This window comes from Anomaloglossus baeobatrachus, chromosome 6 (assembly GCF_048569485.1).
Source record: "Anomaloglossus baeobatrachus isolate aAnoBae1 chromosome 6, aAnoBae1.hap1, whole genome shotgun sequence".
Lineage (NCBI taxonomy): Eukaryota > Metazoa > Chordata > Amphibia > Anura > Aromobatidae > Anomaloglossus > Anomaloglossus baeobatrachus.
In genome coordinates, this window is record NC_134358.1 from 306,574,608 (window position 1) to 306,594,332 (window position 19,725).

General features: G+C 48.7%; 1 protein-coding gene across 2 annotated transcripts in view; it reads right to left on the reverse strand.

Moving 5' to 3' along the window:
* ANKS6 (ankyrin repeat and sterile alpha motif domain containing 6) overlaps positions 1–19,725 on the reverse strand; it is a 162,620-nt gene that overhangs the window by 14,518 nt on the left and 128,377 nt on the right. The window contains exons 9-14 of one of the 2 annotated variants that reach the window (XM_075314917.1): positions 10,952–11,149; positions 10,146–10,272; positions 7,301–7,470; positions 7,011–7,200; positions 6,817–6,884; positions 6,108–6,141 (exon numbers count right to left, since the gene is read on the reverse strand). In XM_075314917.1, the coding sequence (XP_075171032.1) occupies positions 6,108–6,141; positions 6,817–6,884; positions 7,011–7,200; positions 7,301–7,470; positions 10,146–10,272; positions 10,952–11,149 (787 nt within the window). The remainder of the gene's footprint in view (positions 1–6,107; positions 6,142–6,816; positions 6,885–7,010; positions 7,201–7,300; positions 7,471–10,145; positions 10,273–10,951; positions 11,150–19,725) is intronic. The other variant, XM_075314916.1, reaches the window with a different exon arrangement.

Genomic DNA, 19,725 nt, shown 5'->3' on the forward strand with positions numbered 1-19,725 from the left:
TAGCACGATGGGGAGTGCGCAGCATGGGGGATGTAGCACGATGGGGAGTGCGCAGCATGGGGGATGTAGCACGATGGGGAGTGCGCAGCATGGAAGATGTAGCACGATGGGGAGTGCGCAGCATGGCGGATGGAGCACGATGGCGGGTGCGCAGCATGGGGGATGTAGCACGATGGGGGGTGCGCAGCATGGGGGATGTAGCACGATGGGGGGTGCGCAGCATGGGGGATGTAGCACGATGGGGAGTGCGCAGCATGGGGGATGGAGCACGATGGGGAGGTGCGCAGCATGGGAGATGTAGCACGATGGGGGGTGCGCAGCATGGGGGATGTAGCACGATGGGGGGTGCGCAGCATGGGGGATGTAGCACGATGGGGAGTGCGCAGCATGGGGGATGTAGCACGATGGGGAGTGCGCAGCATGGGGGATGTAGCACGATGGGGAGTGCGCAGCATGGGGGATGTAGCACGATGGGGAGTGCGCAGCATGGGGGATGTAGCACGATGGGGAGTGCACAGCATGGGGGATGTAGCACGATGGGGAGTGCGCAGCATGGGGGATGTAGCACGATGGGGAGTGCGCAGCATGGGGGACGTAGCACGATGGGGAGTGCGCAGCATGGGGGATGTAACACGATGGGGAGTGCGCAGCATGGGGGATGTAGCACGATGGGGATGTGCGCAGCATGGGGGATGTAGCACGATGGGGAGGTGCGCAGCATGGGGGATGTAGCACGATGGGGAAAGCGCAGCATGGGGGATGTAACACGATGGGGAGTGCGCAGCATGGCGGATGTAGCACGATGGCGGGGTGCGCAGCATGGGGGATGTAGCACGATGGGGAGTGCGCAGCATGGGGGATGTAGCACGATTGGGGATGTAGCATGATGAGGGATGTAGCACGATGGGGGGTGCACAGCATGGGGGATGTAGCACGATGGGGAGTGCGCAGCATGGGGGATGTAGGACGATGGGGGAGTGCGCAGCATGGGGGATGTAGCACGATGGGGGGTGCGCAGCATGGGGGATGGAGCACGATGGGGAGTGCGCAGCATGGAGGATGGAGCACGATGGGGAGTGCGCAGCATGGGGGATGGAGCACGATGGGGAGTGCGCAGCATGGGGGATGGAGCACGATGGGGAATGCGCAGCATAGGGGATGGGGCATGATGGGGGGTGTGCAGCATGGGGGATGGAGCACGATGGGGAAAGCGCAGCATGGGGGATGTAACACGATGGGGAGTGCGCAGCATGGCGGATGTAGCACGATGGCGGTGTGCGCAGCATGGGGGATGTAGCACGATGGGGAGTGCGCAGCATGGGGGATGTAGCACGATTGGGGATGTAGCATGATGAGGGATGTAGCACGATGGGGGGTGCACAGCATGGGGGATGTAGCACGATGGGGAGTGCGCAGCATGGGGGATGTAGGACGATGGGGAGTGCGCAGCATGGGGGATGTAGCACGATGGGGGGGTGCGCAGCATGGGGGATGGAGCACGATGGGGAGTGCGCAGCATGGAGGATGGAGCACGATGGGGAGTGCGCAGCATGGGGGATGGAGCACGATGGGGAGTGCGCAGCATGGGGGATGGAGCACGATGGGGAATGCGCAGCATAGGGGATGGGGCATGATGGGGGGTGTGCAGCATGGGGGATGGAGCACGATGGGAGGTGCACACCTCCCCCCAACACACACACACACACACACACACACACACACAGGGAACCACAAACACCGCCATACACAGACACCCACACACACAGACAACGCTGCACACACAACAACACCCAACACACAAACACCGCGGCATACATAAATATACGCACATACCGCACAACACACACATTGCACAAAACATACCTCCCCCCAAAACACACCACACCCACACAAACCGCGCAACACACACACACACAACGCGACAGACACACAGCGCTCCACAAACAACGCAACACACATACAACACCGCTCTCACCCCCCCCGCCACACCCCAGACAACACCCAGAACATGTACAGCGCCCTACACAAACACTTGGTAACTACACACAACAACATCCATCTATATATATATATATATATATATATATATCTATATCTATATCTATAACAAAAATCATACATGAACTACACAATACGTAAATTCTAGGATACCCGATGCGTAGAATCGGGCCACCTTCTAGTATATATATATATATATATATATATATATAAAAATATATATATATATATATATATATATATATATATATACATACATACATATATATATATAGATACATATACATATATAGATACATATACATATATAGATACATATACATATATAGATACATATACATCTATATATATAATTGCCTTATTCTGTCTGTCTGTCTGTCTGTCTGTCATGCTCCAAAATTGTGTCCTTACGGTGACACAAAGCTGATTGGCCGCTGGGCTCGCCATGGACCCGCCCCCCCCACACGGATTGGCCTCTCGCCCTGGCTCTCTGCAGGCCCCGCCCCCCCTCATGCAATGCACGCTCGCTCTGGCCCAACTGACACGGAGCTCCGACTCGCAGGTGAGTACACACACACAACACATCAGATCACACTCACTCTCACACACACCTCACACATCACATCCACACACTCACAACATCCTGGGATATCGCAGACATAACCTTGCGATGCTGGGATCTTGACGAGCCCGTGAACGCTGGTAACCATTATACACATCGGGTAACTAAGGTCCCTTGGTTACCCGATGTGTATCATAGTTACCAGTGTACACCGGCTCTGTCACGATCCCAGCAGCGCCTGACATAACCTTGCGATGCTGGGATCTTGACGGAGGCCGTGAACGCTGGTAACCATTATACACATCGGGTAACTAAGGTCCCTTGGTTACCCGATGTGTATCATAGTTACCAGTGTACACCGGCTCACACTCACTCTCACACACACCTCACACACACATCACATCGCATCCACATACTCACAGCATCCGGAGATATCGCTTGCTTCTCGGCCTCGATACTGTGCTGTTGTGACCTTCAGGACCTCCCGGAGGATCACATGGCCAGAAGCATGTGGTATCTCCGGATGTTGTGAGTGTGAGCGTGGATGTGCAATGTCGTCAGTGTGTGTGTGTGTGCGTGTATGCGATCGGGTGTGTGTGAGTGTATGCGATTGGGTGTGTGTGAGTGTATGCGATCGGGTGTGTGTGAGTGTATGCGATCGGATCTGTGAGTGTCGGCAGAGGAGCACGGCGTGCTGGAGGAGGCTGGGAGGAGAGAGGCTGATCTTGGGGGAAGGCTGGGAGGGGGAGGCTGATGCTGGGGGAGGCTGATGCTGGGGGAGGCTGGAAGGAGAGAGGCTGATGCTGGGGGAGGCTGATGCTGGGGGAGGCTGGGAGGAGGGAGGCTGGGAGGAGAGAGGCTGATGCTGGGGGAGGCTGGGAGGAGAGAGGCTGATGCTGGGGAGGTTGATGCTGGGGGAGGCTGGGAGGGGGAGGCTGGGAGCACGATGGGGGGGTGCGCAGCATGGCGGATGGAGCACGATTGGGACTGCGCAGCATGGCGGATGGACCACGTTTGGGAGTGCGCAGCATGGCGGATGGAGCATGTTTGGGAGTGCGCAGCATGGCGGATGGAGCACGTTTGGGAGTGCGCAGCATGGCGGATGGAGCACGTTTGGGAGTGCGCAGCATGGCGGATGGAACACGTTTGGGACTGCGCAGCATGGCGGATGAACCCACGTTTGGGAGTGCGCAGCATGGCGGATGGACCACGTTTGGGAGTGCGCAGCATGGCGGATGGAGCATGTTTGGGACTGCGCAGCATGGCGGATGGACCACGTTTGGGAGTGTGCAGCATGGCGGATGGAGCATGTTTGGGAGTGCGCAGCATGGCGGATGGAGCACGTTTGGGAGTGCGCAGCATGGCGGATGGAGCACGTTTGGGAGTGCGCAGCATGGCGGATGGAGCACGTTTGGGAGTGCGCAGCATGGCGGATGGAGCACGTTTGGGAGTGCGCAGCATGGCGGATGGAGCACGATGGGGGGGTGCGCAGCATGGGGGATGGAGCACGATGGGAGGTGCACACCTCCCCCCAACAAACACACACACAACACACCACACACACACTGAGAACCACAAACACCGCCGTACACAGACACCCACACACACAGACAACGCTGCACACACACAACACCCAACACACAAACACCGCGGCATACATAAATATACGCACATACCACGCAACACACACACATTGCACAAAACATACCTCCCCCCAAAACACACCACACCCACACAAACCGCGCAACACACACACACAACGCTACAGACACACAGCGCTCCACAAACAACGCAACACACGCAACACATACAACACCGCTCTCACCCCCCGTCACACCCAGACAACACCCAGAACATGTACAGCGCCCGACACAAACACTTGGTAACTACACACAACAACATCTATCTATCTATTATATATATATATATATAGTATACATATACATATACATATATAACAAAAATCATACATTAACTACACAATACGTAAATTCTAGAATACCCGATGCGTAGAATTGGGCCACCTTCTAGTATATATATATATATATATACACACACACACACACACACACACACACACACACACACACATACACACATACATATATATGTATGTACAGTACAGACCAAAAGTTTGGACACACCTTCTCATTCAAAGAGTTTTCTTTATTTTCAGGACTCTGAAAATTGTAGATTCACATTGACGGCATCAAAACTATGAATTAAAACATGTGGAATGAAATACTTAAAAGAGTGAAACAGCTGAAAATATGTCTTATATTCTAGGATCTTCAAAGTAGCCACCTTTTGCTTTGATTACTGCTTTGCACATTCTTGGCATTCTTTTGATGAGCTTCAAGAGGTAGTCACCGGAAATGGTTTTCCAACAGTCTTGAAGGAGTTCCCAGAGATGCTTAGCACTTGTTGGCCCTTTTGCCTTCACTTTGCGGTCCAGTTCACCCCAAACCATCTCGATTAGGTTCAGGTCTGGTGAGTATGGAGGCCAGGTCATCTGGCGTAGCACCCCATCACTCTACTTCTTAGTCAAATAGCCCTTACACAGCCTGGAGGTGTGTTTGGGGTCATTGTCCTGTTGAAAAATAAATGATGGTCCAACTAAACGCAAACCGGATGGAATAGCACGCTGCTGCAAGATGCTGTAGTAGCCATGCTGGTTCTGTATGCCTTCAATCTTGAATAAATCCCCAACAGTTTCACCAGAAAAGCATCCACACACCATCACATCTCCTCCTCCATGCTTCACGGTGGGAACCAGCCATGTAGAGTCCATCCGTTCACCTTTTCTACAAAGACTCGGTGGTTGGATCCAAAGATCTCAAATTTGGACTCATCAGACCAAAGCACAGATTTCCACTGGTCTAATGTCCATTTCTTGTGTTCTTTAGCCCAAACAAGTCTCTTCTGCTTGTTGCTTGGCCTTACCAGGGGTTTCCTAGCAGCTAGAGAAGGTATGTCCAAACTTTTGGTCTGTACTGTATATATAATAATAATAGTAATAATTTTATTCATTTATGTAGCGCTATTAATTCCACAGTGCTTTACATACATTGGCAATACTGTCCCCATTGGGGCTCACAATCTAGACTCCCTATCTGTATGTCTTTGGAGTGTGGGAGGAAACCGGAGTACCCGGAGGAAACCCACGCAAACACGGGGAGAACATAAACTCTTTGCAGATAGTGTCCTTGGTGGGATTTGAACCCAGGACCCCAGAGCTGCAAGACTGCATTGCTAACCACTGAGCCATCGTGCCGCCCATATATATATACACACACACACACACACACACACACACACACTAAGGCTATGTGCGCACAGTGCGTTTTTCGCAGCGTTTTTCGGGTGCGTTTTTGGCCTCAAAACTGCAGGACGCCCAAAAACGCAGCATCAAAAAGACGCAGTGTGCGCACATAGCCTAACGCATCAGTAACTGTAGCATACAGGCTTCACACAGATCTGTTTCCTTTGATTATTTGTTTTACAAATCTTGTATGCCAACATATATTTCCAGCCTACAGCCCCTTACCATGTTTTCTTAGCAGACCGGAAGGAAGAGTAGACTGTACAATACAGAGAGACACATTCACAGAGGAAAGAGAATAAAAAGGAAAGTCAAGAAGGATAAAGAGTGGTGTACAATTTCTCTGAATATAATAAAAATGATGTTATACTACATATTCACAATTATTTTACATGATTTATTATAACCTATCGCTACATATTTTTAATGTAGGAGAGAAATGGAGTATGAGGTCACAAAACTTGTTAAACCTTTAGCTAGAATTATGAAAGAAGGTGCCACTTCTCTGCCAACCTTCGCTGTCTAGTACGAGGATGACAGTTGGGTATCCAAGCCCTGGGGCAATCACCGATAAGCAGAATAATCCTGCTGTTCCTGGCTGATTAATCGTCCATACAAATTACTAATATGCAGTCACCTAATAGAGTAAAACCTCTCTAGTAGACCATCTGTTTGATGAGACCACACTAGCAGATTTCCTAGGACCAGATTTCAGTTATACCATACATTATGCACATGGTATACTAAATAAAGATGGCAGAACTCCTAGACCACTTTTCAATGTAAGTTGAGGTGGTCATCCCAAAATGATTTCACCGTGTATTAGCTATATTTTACGTCTTTCTTTTACCAGCCAAACCTTCATACATTGCATTCATGTATTTATCTTGTGCCATGCTTTTTTTATAGTCAACACTGGAGTCCAATATCTTACTTCTTGCTCCTCAAAAATGGGCTGATATTTCTCCAATGATAACTTCTTGAGGATAGCAGACAGTTCATCTACAAATAAAAAGTAACAATAAATCATTACATTTCTGATAACGGTAATGGGTTTTAGTGTCATCTTTTTGATAAGTAATATTCTAAAAAAAAAGTGTGTAAGTACAGAGACCAAGACTGAAGCACCTTCATCTGTGATGGTCCCACTGCTGGAGCCTCCACTGCTCTTTGACTGTTTATGAGACGAGGAAGATGATACAGAAGACTCGGCTAGGCGGCCTTTTGGCGTGGGTGATGGTGAAGGTGTTAGTGTAGGAGATGTGCTCTTAGAGGTAGAAGAAGTACCGGATGGAGGTCGCTTCACAATTTCAATTTTCTGTGTAGAAAAGAGAAATAAAGGAATAGAGTATAGAAATATAAGGAAGTAGGCCACATAAGGACACAAGTGGCACGTCTGGGTACGTGAGCTCTGGCACCTTTGGTAAATGTCCATTGCTCATAGGCAGGACAGCTGGCTGCTCTGGGACGGTGGATCCGCAGGTTGTGTTCACCACACTCGGCGGCACAGTTTCTTTCTGCTTTGATAATGAGGCCGCTTTCCGTCTTTGGGCTGCTATTTGAGACAAAACATTATCTGCGCTTCCCCCTTAGAACAAAAAAAAAAGTGATTATACATACGAGAAGTGCCAAGACACTGAAATCCTGCGAACAACAAATCTTGCTTAACCGTTAAAAATGGGTTGTTTTTAATTGTTTTTTATTGCATTAGGGCATTATTTATAGAAAGAATGTAATGAGAAAACGATGTGAATTACTGAGTAATTTTCAATCAGTAAAGCTGGTGTCACACTAAACGACAGCGACAACGACGTCGCTGTTACGTCACCATTTTCGGTGACGTAACAGCGACCTTGTAAGTCGCTGTTATGATCGCTGCTTAGCTGTCAAACACAGCAGAAGCAGCGATCATAAGGTCGCTGTGCTACATGTTCAGAGAGCAGGGAGCCGCGCTTAGCGCTGGCTCCTTGCTCTCCTGCAGCACACATCGGGTTAATTAACCCGATGTGTGCTGCAGCTACATGTCACAGTTCAGAGAGCAGGGAGCCGCGCTTAGCGCTGGCTCCTTGCTCTCCTGCAGCACACATCGGGTTAATTAACCCGATGTGTGCTGCAGCTACATGTCACAGTTCAGAGAGCAGGGAGCCGCGCTTAGCGCTGGCTCCTTGCTCTCCTTGCTACAGTATGCATCGGGTTAATTACCCGATGCATACTGCAGCCACATGTCACAGTGCAGGAGCCGGCACTGGCAGCAAGAGCGGAGGCTGGTAACCAGCGTAAACATCGGGTAACCAGGGAAAGGTCTTCCCTTGGTTACCCGATGTTTACGCTGGTTACAGCTTACTGCAGCTGCCAGTGCCGGCTCCTGCTCGCTTCATTTCGTCGCTCTCTCGCTGTCACACACAGCGATGTGTGTGTCACAGCGGGAGAGTGACGACCAAAAAATGAAGCTGGACATTCAGCAACGACCGGCGACCTCACAGCAGGGGCCAGGTCGTTGCTGGATGTCACACACAGCGACAGCGACGGGACGTCGCTGCAACGTCACAGAAAATGGTGACGTAGCAGCGACGTCGTTGTCGTCGTCGTTATGTGTGACACCAGCTTAATTTAAAGGACTTTGTCTGCAATATGATGCTATTAAATGCTTGTAATCCTGTTTAAGGCGGTTTGTAAAAGTTTACCAAGTTTAACCAGTTCAAGACTGTGTCGCGTTAATGGTTATTACTGTGTAAGGAATGTATGGCTTTGTTAGGCAGGGCTGCACTGTGTTTTGGACTTGCAATGGCACTTTTTATGCCTTGAAAGGGATGGTTCGGAATATTTTTACATTCGTGAGTTATAGGGGAAAACCCAGCTTAGTACAGTCCCTAAAACATGCAGAGTGGATATAGGTTTGTCAGACCCAGCAACTATGACATGATCATAGGGGCTGGATCAATACGTAGATTCCTGAGCAGTACACAAGGCTCCCCTTCACGACCTCTGAAGTACATTCACGTAAAATGTCATGTCCCTGCCTCATAATTCTAGGCACAGCATTAAAGGGAGTCTGTCACCTTCCAAAATTAGTATTAAAAATTATCTATAAAGTGATATATGGCTCTCAGCCCCTATAAAACTAATACTAGCATTGTACCTGTTAATGATACAGTGCCTGATAAAAATACTTTTAAATGTGCACGCAAATGAGGGGAATCAGTACACCCTCAGCATGGCCAACAGCTCCGTGCACTGTTACATCCCCTTATTTTGCATGGCCAGGGTATCTGACTAAGCGCACGGTCTAAACTCCGCCAACTTGTGTGTGCATATGCACCGACACTGCTTAAGCCCATCTCTTTGCCCACAGTGTTAGCGCCTGAATGCCGAGTGTAGCAAGTTCATGCTCCTCTCTGCAGATGATATTTACTACACCAAGACACCCAGATGTGTAACAAGCGGCATCTGCCGAGAGGAGCTGAAGCGGAGGACGTGCCACCCACACTCCAAGGGGCTGAGGTAGAATAAGAAACCTGCTAACTGGAATTAGGAGAAACTGCTCAGACCTGGCGTCCTACTATGGGACCAATTAATCACAAAGACAATGTAATCTACCTCTAATTGTTCCATAGGCCTGTCCTGTACATTGGACAGACATGTGGTGTGTCAGTAAACACTCAAATTTTCAGTACTTCCGGGCGGTCATACTTTTTTTGGCTCCACTCAATGTTAAAACTCCCCAAACACAAGCGGTATCTGCATCTTTTCCTTGTCTGCATGGGTTTTATTGGTGTATTAAGGACCCTCAGATTCAGCCACATTACAATCATGTGGAGCTGGCGTAGAACAACTTGTAACGTAACATTTTGGTGTTGTAGCATTTACTGCATCGATCAATTAACCTGAATGATTATACAAAAGAAACTGTGATGGCCGAGTAACATGATTAAAGGTGATTTATTTATTTATTATTTTTACGCTGAAAATAAGACATAACTTAAAGGGAACCAATAACACGATGCTACAGGAGCCTAAATACTGCTGGAGACTGACCCCTGATCAAATAATTGATTTAACTATATACAGAAATTAAATAATGGTTTTTACTAGTCACGGTTCCTCAGTGCTAGGACACCCATACGACCTCCATTATCTCCTTGCTCATTACAGCTAGTGCCGTCTTCACATGCTGGCAGGATTTGCTTTTTACACCAACTTTTAATGCCCAATGGAAAACAACGATCTACATCACTGCCTATGTAGTATGTTCAACCTCCTTACCTGTAGTACTGTTAGCACCGCCAGAAGAATGTGGGGAATGGTTAAAGTTGCCCGAATTAGAAGGTGAAGCGGGGCTTCTGGGCAAGGAAGGAAATTTGACAGTTCTTGCCGCTCTGCTGACTGAGGTCTGAACATAAAAACACAATCAGAATTCATGAAGAGCTGTGGTGTTCCCTGTATGAGAAACTCACTACAGTCCCTGACTGGAGTAAGGCTTCTGACATAGTCTACGGAGGTGCACTCCACTCATAAAATGCTCCTGAGTCATGAAGAGGCTTCTGACTCCACCATGCCCCCCATAAAGACCAGCGAGAAAATTCTACAGTCTAAAAAACATGGAGGCAGCACTCTGATTGTTGCAAAGATGATGTCCGGTAATGGCTCATTAGTGTGACAGCGACGTTTTAGTTTACCAGGAACCTTTCTCAACTGCTTGTGAAAAGGTTCCTGATGAACCAAAACATCACACATTTTGTCATAACTATGGGCGATGGATGCCACTATGCAGAATTTATCCCATGCAAAATGTGTCATCAAAAGCCATGGATGATGGACACCAGTATGACCTATGGCACTACATGCCCCACTTGATGATTTGTCATTTTGTCATCACCTCAATTTAACAAGAGCAGGAAAAAAAAAAGGACAAGAGAACATAAATGTGAAGACAGCCATATGTATAGGTCTGTGCAGGAGCAAACTTGCCTTATGCAAGGATAGCAGTGAATCTGCCCAGCTTGGAGGAAACAACTGGCTACTGGACTTCTGCTTGATTCAATTATTTTTTTTGTGTGTGCTCAACTTACAATATCAGAATTTCCACTGTTAAAGCTGGGTTTTGACAGCCTTGCCATTGAAGCTCGAGTTTGCTCTAGTTTCCCATCCTTACTTATCCTGGATCGATCGGAACTCCACAACTCAAAGTTTGATGGAGGCAAGAAGGGAGGTATCACGGCCTTCAACTTGTCATTGGGGAGTTTAGCAAAAGGAGCTCCGTTCTTTAGCTGTATGACAGACATTTGAAAATAATTAAATATTTCACTTGAATTAATGGTCATATAGTACTATAATGTTACAGCAATTTACTTATTACAAATATATCATCTGCGCCTCCTATGATTTAACACAGATTAACTAACTACAGTCAGCAGTGTATATGTGGGGTGGGGGGCAGGGCATTTTCCCTGGGCACAGCCGCAATCCAAGGTGCTGTTGGGCTACCTGATGCGGCGGTCCGATATGTTTCCCAGGCGGTATTCAAGTGTACTCATATCTTTTAGTAATGTTCAATTGAATGCTGAGCTGACTGAGTTAGCTGATCATGCTGCTGGTGTCACTTCTGCACAGCAAAGGAGGTGGTCAGCAGCGAGGCAAGTATGACAGACAGTATGACAAGTATGGGCTAGGGGGATGGATGGTTGCAATGTTTGAGGAGACAATATGCGCAGAGAAGGGCAACTGTTAGGAGAAAGAATGGGGAGTTAGATGGATGTGTGAGAAGACATTATGGGCAAGAGGGAGAATGCAGGGGGAGAGAGGAGGTGGGTGGGCAAACAGTATGTGGAGGGTGGGATGTGAGAGTAGACGGTATGGGTGGAGGGGATTGTGTGAGGAGGCAGTATGATGAGGGCAGGTGGATGTATGAAGAGAGTATGGGTGGGTGGTGAGAAACAAAGGGAGACAGTATGGAAAGGGACAGGTGAATGTGTGAGGAGATGGTATAGGGGGTGGATGTGTGAGGAGATGGTATAGGGGTAGATGTGTGAGCAGAGTGTATGGGAGGGGTGTATGTGTGAGGAGAATGTATGAGTAGACGGTATGGGTAGGGAGAGGTGGAATGTATGAGGAGACAGTATGGGGAGGGAGGGGGATGTGTGAAAGATCAGTACAGAGGGAGGCGATCTGTGAGTAATCAGAGCCGAGGGAAAGTGAGGAAACATTATGGGGGAAGAGATGTGTGAGGAAGCACAATATACAGACTGGATAGTGTGGAGGGGGATCATGGGCAATAGTGTAAATGCACAGTACGGAAGGGACAGTAAGTGGGGGGTGGAGGGGGCACAGAATACAGACAAGGCAATAAGAGAAACAGTGTTGGGGTAATAGATTGTGCAAGGAGAACAGTGGGGGTAATTATTTATTCAAGAGGACTGCTAATGCAGATATATATATTTTATTGAAGAGAATGATATTGACATTTATTTAAAGTGCATTGTGTCATGGTGTGCTGCAGAAGACTGGAGAAGATGGAAGTCTACAGAGACAAGAAACGGATGTGAAAAGTCATCATGGCGTCTGGACAAGATAGAGAAGAAAAGAAAGAAAACCACTCCAATCAGAGAAGATGGCACTTATAAATAAATGTTGCTGGGAGTAAATATTTGTGATAATGACTGCGTATCCTCAATACTGTGGTTCCAGTATGGTCCGTAGTTCGATGATGGCTGGTAATAACTCCCAGCATCTCCTTAACATTCTTAAAGACATACTAGGAGTTGTAGGTGAATACGATGCAATTGTATATATGGCTTACCTGACATTACAATGGATCGCTGTACTAAGCTGAATGCTCTGGTAATGCATTAATCTCTGCTTGCCGGATCCAGCAGTCATCAGGTAAGCATTTATACGAGGTTTGTATACTTATGGCCCTTTACCATCTAGCTTCTCTTCCTGCTTCTCTTAATGAAGCTGAGGCTGGAAGTTTTCAAACAGTGAGAAAGCTAAGAAGAGTAGCTCGTTGGCATGTGACTGTACGTATAGAAATCACATATGAGCGGTCACATGATGACTGCTCAACAAACTTAAGTTTTGCATAAGAAGGGAGCGCCAAACTGAATTTTTGGTCCGGATCTCAATAATTATCAGCGGGTTCCATAGTATCAGAAATAGGGTTACAATGACCGGTAACATCTCTGTACACAGCTGGTAACACTAGATCCAGCATTCACAATAGGATATGTCACAGATGACCCTGCCTCCCCTCCCTTCACAATGACATTTGCACATGATCAGATACTTCATTTCAACAGATAGGGTCAGGATCTGACCACTGTGGCTACTCACAGGTGTTGTTTCTTGAAACAATGAGAGGTTATAGTATTCAGCCATTATTTTTACATATAGATTTTGAAATGTTTAAAAAAAAAAGTATATATTGTGAAAAATAAAATAAAAAAACCCATTTAAACAATAGGTCATTTTCTGACGACAAAACCTTTTATGCTGTTTGAGAAGCTTGTTAATTAGCAGTTATTGCCTCTTTTACATTGGCAAATAAGTGCTCACTTTTTTAGAAATCATTTTTAATACTGGAGAAAATAAAGTTATACGGGGGGCTGCTGATAAGTGTTTGGCTTTGTGATTTTTTTTGTTTCTATGGTAACGAATGTTACATCACATGAAATCCTTACGTGTTTAATATACGTGTTCAAAATTTTGTGTTTATTGCTTATGGCAACAGTGTTCTACACGCGCGGGATAACAAATTGACGGAGTCTAATGCGAAATTCACAGCAACTGAGAGCAGAGGGGGGATAAAATTCTTGTTTGTGCAAGGAACGTCAGCAAAGGATATTCATGGTGATATGACGCAGACATTGGGGGATCAATGCCCTTCATATTCCACAGATAAAAACTGGGTTGCCAAATTTAAAACGGGCCACTTCATCACCAATGATGAGGAACGTCCTGGACGACAGTGGTTGTTGTTCCGGAGATTGTCGATGCTGTGCACAACCTCATACTGGTGAATCTAAGAATTTCAGCTAAAGCAATAGCAGACATCATGGGGATTTACTGTGAACGTGTTTGTGTTATTATCGATGAACATTTGGACATAGGAAGCTATCTGCAAAGTGCATCCCCAAATGTTTGACAACTGATCAGTGAAGCATGCGAGTGAAAACTTCCCGGTCCATTTGTTAGCATTTATGGACTGATAAGAACTTCCTGGATCAACTGGTCACTATGGATGAGAGCTGGATTTATTTGTATGACCCTGAAAACAAGGAGCAGTCAAGAGTATAGAGGCACAGTGGTTCTCCTCGACCAAAGAAGTTCAGGGTGCAAAAATCAGCCACTAAGGTGATGGCGTCTGTGTTCTGAGATAAGGAGGGAGTGCTGCTAGTGGACTACCTTCAAAAGGGTTCCACTATCAATGCAAGGTATTACATTGAACTTTTGTACCAATTGAAGGCAGCTCTGAAGGCCAAATGGCACGGCAAGCTGTCCAAAGGAATCTTGTTCCTGGAAGACAACACCTCTGCTCACACGGCACAAGCGACCACGGCAAAACTGGCAGAGCTGGGCTTCCAGCTGGTTGACCCCTCACCTTATTCACCAGATCTAGCTCCCTCCAACTATCATGCGTTTCCAAACCTGAAGAAATGCCTCAAGGGTACCAAATTTCACACCATTTCTGATGCCATGGCTGTTACGGATGCCTGGTTTGAGGCACAATCGAAATCCTTTTTGCTAGGCTTACAGAACTTGGAATACCGATGTAAGAAGTGTAGAGTATGTGGAATAAATGTTACGTTTCACCTTCCTATCTCGTTTCTTTCTGGGTAAAGCCTAAGACTTATCAGCAGCCCCTTGTGTATATCAAGGAATGAAAAACATACTATATGCTCAGTGTAAGGGTGGGTGCACATGATCCGGACATGTTGCGTCCTGGATCCAGCAAGTATTCTCTGCAGGAGACAACAGCGGCCAGTGTCCACGATCAATGATTGGGCTGCTGCGGACGTTTTCTCTGTTCTCCCCGCGGCGAACAGTTGCGTCTCCACAAGCATAAACTGACAAGCTGCAGCTCGGAAAGTCGCACCGCAGGTCAGTTTACACTGCGGAGAATAGAAGTACAGTGGGCATGGGATTTCTGTAAAAACGTGTAAAACTCACAAGGCTGCGGACGTGAAGCGATACCTCATGGAAACCTTCCTACAAGTCATTGGGTATGGTGGCTGCGTGGAGTGGCCTCCACGCTCACCTGACCTGACCCCCATTGGACTTTTTTCTGTGAGGTCACATCAAACAGCAGGTGTATGCGACCCCTCCACCAACATTGCAGGACATACGACGACGTATTACAGATGCTTGTACAAACGTGTCACCTACCATATTGCACAACGTGCAGCAAGATACAGTACACTGTCCAGAGTCCAGATGTGCATTGCAGCTGACGGTGGCCACTTTGAGCATCAAAGTTAAATGAGCGCCATATGTGTGACCATCATTCAATGTTTTTTGGGGGGGCATGGGTTTCATATCATAGCATAGCATTTCTGTATGCAAGGTGTCGATTCGTATTGAATTGATGATGCCCTACAATTTTTTAATTCACTTTTTTTCTCTAGCTCATTCCGTTTTCGAGATAAAGAAGGGAATTTTGTTTACTTACCGTAAATTCCTTTTCTTCTAGCTCCAATTGGGAGACCCAGACAATTGGGTGTATAGCTTCTGCCTCCGGAGGCCACACAAAGTATTACACTTAAAAGTGTAAAGCCCCTCCCCTTCTGCCTATACACCCCCCGTGCATCACGGGCTCCTCAGTTTTGGTGCAAAAGCAAGAAGGAGGAAAAGTTATAAATTGGTTTAAAGTAAATTCAATCCGAAGGAATTTCGGAGAACTGAAACCATTCAACATGAACAACATGTGTACACAAAGAACAACAGCCCGAAGGGAACAGGGGCGGGTGCTGGGTCTCCCAAGTGGAGCTAGAAGAAAAGGAATTTACGGTAAGTAAACAAAATTCCCTTCTTCTTTGTCGCTCCATTGGGAGACCCAGACAATTGGGACGTCCAAAAGCAGTCCCTGGGTGGGTAAAGTAAAAACTCGTAATAGAGCCGTAAAACGGCCCCTTCCTACAGGTGGGCAACCGCCGCCTGAAGGACTCGCCTACCTAGGCTGGCATCTGCCGAAGCATAGGTATGCACCTGATGGTGTTTCGTGAAAGTGTGCAGGCTCGACCAGGTAGCTGCCTGACACACCTGCTGAGCCGTAGCCTGGTGCCGCAAAGCCCAGGACGCACCCACGGCTCTGGTAGAATGGGCCTTCAGCCCTGAGGGAACCGGAAGCCCAGAAGATCGGTAAGCTTCGAGAATTGGTTCCTTGATCCACCGAGCCAGGGTTGATTTGGAAGCTTGTGACCCTTTACGCTGGCCAGCGACAAGGACAAAGAGTGCATCCGAGCGGCGCAGGGGCGCCGTACGAGAAATGTAGAGTCTGAGTGCTCTCACCAGATCTAACAAGTGCAAATCCCTTTCACATTGGTGAACTGGATGAGGACAAAAAGAGGGTAAGGAGATATCCTGATTGAGATGAAAGGGGGATACCACCTTAGGGAGAAATTCCGGAACCGGACGCAGAACCACCTTGTCCTGGTGAAACACCAGGAAAGGGGCTTTGCATGACAGCGCTGCCAGCTCAGACACTCTCCGAAGTGATGTGACTGCTACTAGGAAGACCACTTTCTGCGAAAGGCGTGAGAGAGAAATATCCCTCATTGGCTCGAAAGGTGGTTTCTGAAGAGCCATCAGCACCCTGTTCAGATCCCAGGGTTCTAACGGCCGCTTGTAAGGAGGGACTATGTGACAAACCCCCTGCAGGAACGTGCGTACCTGTGGAAGTCTGGCTAGGCGCTTCTGAAAAAACACAGAGAGCGCTGAGACTTGTCCCTTAAGGGAGCCGAGCGACAAACCTTTTTCCAATCCGGATTGAAGGAAGGAAAGAAAAGTGGGCAAGGCAAATGGCCAGGGAGAAAAACCCTGATCAGAGCACCAAGATAAGAATATCCTCCACGTCCTGTGGTAGATCTTGGCGGACGTTGGTTTCCTAGCCTGTCTCATAGTGGCAATGACCTCTTGAGATAACCCTGAAGACGCTAGGATCCAGGACTCAATGGCCACACAGTCAGGTTGAGGGCCGCAGAATTCAGATGGAAAAACGGCCCTTGAGACAGCAAGTCTGGTCGGTCTGGTAGTGCCCACGGTTGGCCCACCGTGAGATGCCACAGATCCGGGTACCACGACCTCCTCGGCCAGTCTGGAGCGACGAGGATGGCGCGGCGGCAGTCGGACCTGATCTTGCGTAACACTCTGGGCAACAGTGCCAGAGGAGGAAACACATAAGGGAGTTGAAACTGCGACCAATCCTGAACTAAGGCGTCTGCCGCCAGAGCTCTGTGATCTTGAGACCGTGCCATGAATGTCGGGACCTTGTTGTTGTGCCGGGACGCTATTAGGTCGACGTCCGGCATCCCCCAGCGGCAACAGATCTCCTGAAACACGTCCGGGTGAAGGGACCATTCCCCTGCGTCCATGCCCTGGCGACTGAGATAATCTGCTTCCCAGTTTTCTACGCCCGGGATGTGAACTGCGGATATGGTGGAGGCTGTGGCTTCCACCCACAGCAGAATCCGCCGGACTTCCTGGAAGGCTTGCCGACTGCGTGTTCCGCCTTGGTGGTTGATGTATGCCACCGCTGTGGAGTTGTCCGACTGAATTCGGATCTGCTTGCCTTCCAGCCACGGCTGGAACGCCTTTAGGGCAAGATACACTGCCCTTATCTCCAGAACATTGATCTGAAGGGAGGACTCTGTCTGAGTCCAAGTACCCTGAGCCCCGTGGTGGAGAAAGACCGCTCCCCACCCTGACAGGCTCGCGTCCGTCGTGACCACAGCCCAGGATGGGGGCAGGAAGGATTTCCCCTTCGACAGAGAAGTGGGGAGAAGCCACCACTGAAGGGAAGCCTTGGCTGCCCGCGAAAGGGAGACGTTCCTGTCGAGGGACGTCGACTTCCTGTCCCATTTGCGGAGAATGTCCCATTGAAGTGGACGCAGATGAAACTGCGCAAAAGGAACTGCCTCCATTGCTGCTACCATCTTCCCTAGGAAGTGCATGAGGCGCCTCAGGGGGTGTGACTGGCCTTGAAGGAGAGATTGCACCCCTGTCTGTAGTGAACGCTGTTTGTCCAGCGGAAGCTTCACTATCGCTGAGAGAGTATGAAACTCCATGCCAAGATATGTCAGTGATTGGGCCGGTGTCAGATTTGATTTTGGAAAATTGATGATTCACCCGAAACTCTGGAGAGTCTCCAGAGCAATGTTCAGGCTGTGTTGGCATGCCACTTGAGAGGGTGCCTTGACAAGCAGATCGTCTAAGTAAGGGATCACCGAGTGTCCCTGAGAGTGTAGGACTGCTACCACTGTTGTCATGACCTTGGTGAAGACCCGTGGGGCTGTCGCCAGGCCGAAAGGCAGTGCCACGAACTGAAGGTGTTCGTCCCCTATGGCGAAACGCAGGAAGCGCTGATGCTCTGGTGCAATCGGTACGTGGAGATAAGCATCTTTGATGTCGATTGATGCCAGGAAATCTCCTTGGGACATTGAGGCGATGACGGAGCGGAGCGATTCCATCCGGAACCGCCTGGTTTTTACGTGTTTGTTGAGCAGTTTTAGGTCCAGAACAGGACGGAAGGATCCGTCCTTTTTCGGCACCACGAACAAGTTGGAGTAAAAACCGTGACCCTGTTGCTGAAGAGGAACAGGGTTCACCACTCCTTCTGCCTTCAGAGTGCACACCGCCTGAAGAAGAGCATCGGCTCTCTCGGGGGGCGGAGATGTTCTGAAGAATCGAGTCGGAGGACGAGAGCTGAACTCTATCCTGTAACCATGAGATAGAATGTCTCTCACCCATCGGTCTTTTACCTGTGGCAGCCAGGCGTCGCAAAAGCGGGAAAGCCTGCCACCGACCGAGGATGCGGTGTGAGGAGGCCGAAAGTCATGAGGAGGCCGCTTTGGGAGCGGTTCCTCCGGCGGTCTTTTTAGGACGTGACTTAGACCGCCATGAATCGGAGTTCCTCTGATCCTTCTGAGGCCTTTTGGACGAGGAGAATTGAGACCTGCCCGCGGGCCGAAAGGACCGAAACCTCGATTGTACCTTCCGTTGTTGAGGTCTGTTTGGTTTGGACTGGGGTAAGGATGAGTCCTTTCCCTTGGATTGTTTAATGATTTCATCCAATCGCTCACCAAACAGGCGGTCGCCAGAAAATGGCAAACCGGTTAAGAACTTTTTGGAAGCAGAGTCTGCCTTCCATTCACGTAGCCACATGGCCCTGCGGACTGCCACCGAATTGGCGGATGCTACCGCCGTACGGCTCGCAGAGTCCAGGACAGCATTAATGGCGTAGGACGCAAACGCCGACGCCTGAGAGGTTAAGGACACCACTTGCGGAGCAGATGTACGTGTGACTGTATTAATCTGCGCATGACAAGCTGAGATAGCTTGGAGTGCCCATACGGCTGCGAATGCTGGAGCAAAAGACGCGCCGATAGCTTCATAGATGGATTTTAACCATAGCTCCATCTGTCTGTCAGTGGCATCTTTGAGTGAAGCCCCATCTTCCACTGCAACTATGGATCTAGCCGCCAGTCTGGAGACTGGAGGATCCACCTTAGGACACTGAGGCCAGCCCTTGACAACGTCAGGGGGGAAGGGATAACGTGTATCCTTAAGGCGCTTGGAAAAACGCTTATCTGGACAAGCTCGGTGTTTCTGGACTGCCTCTCTGAAGTCAGAG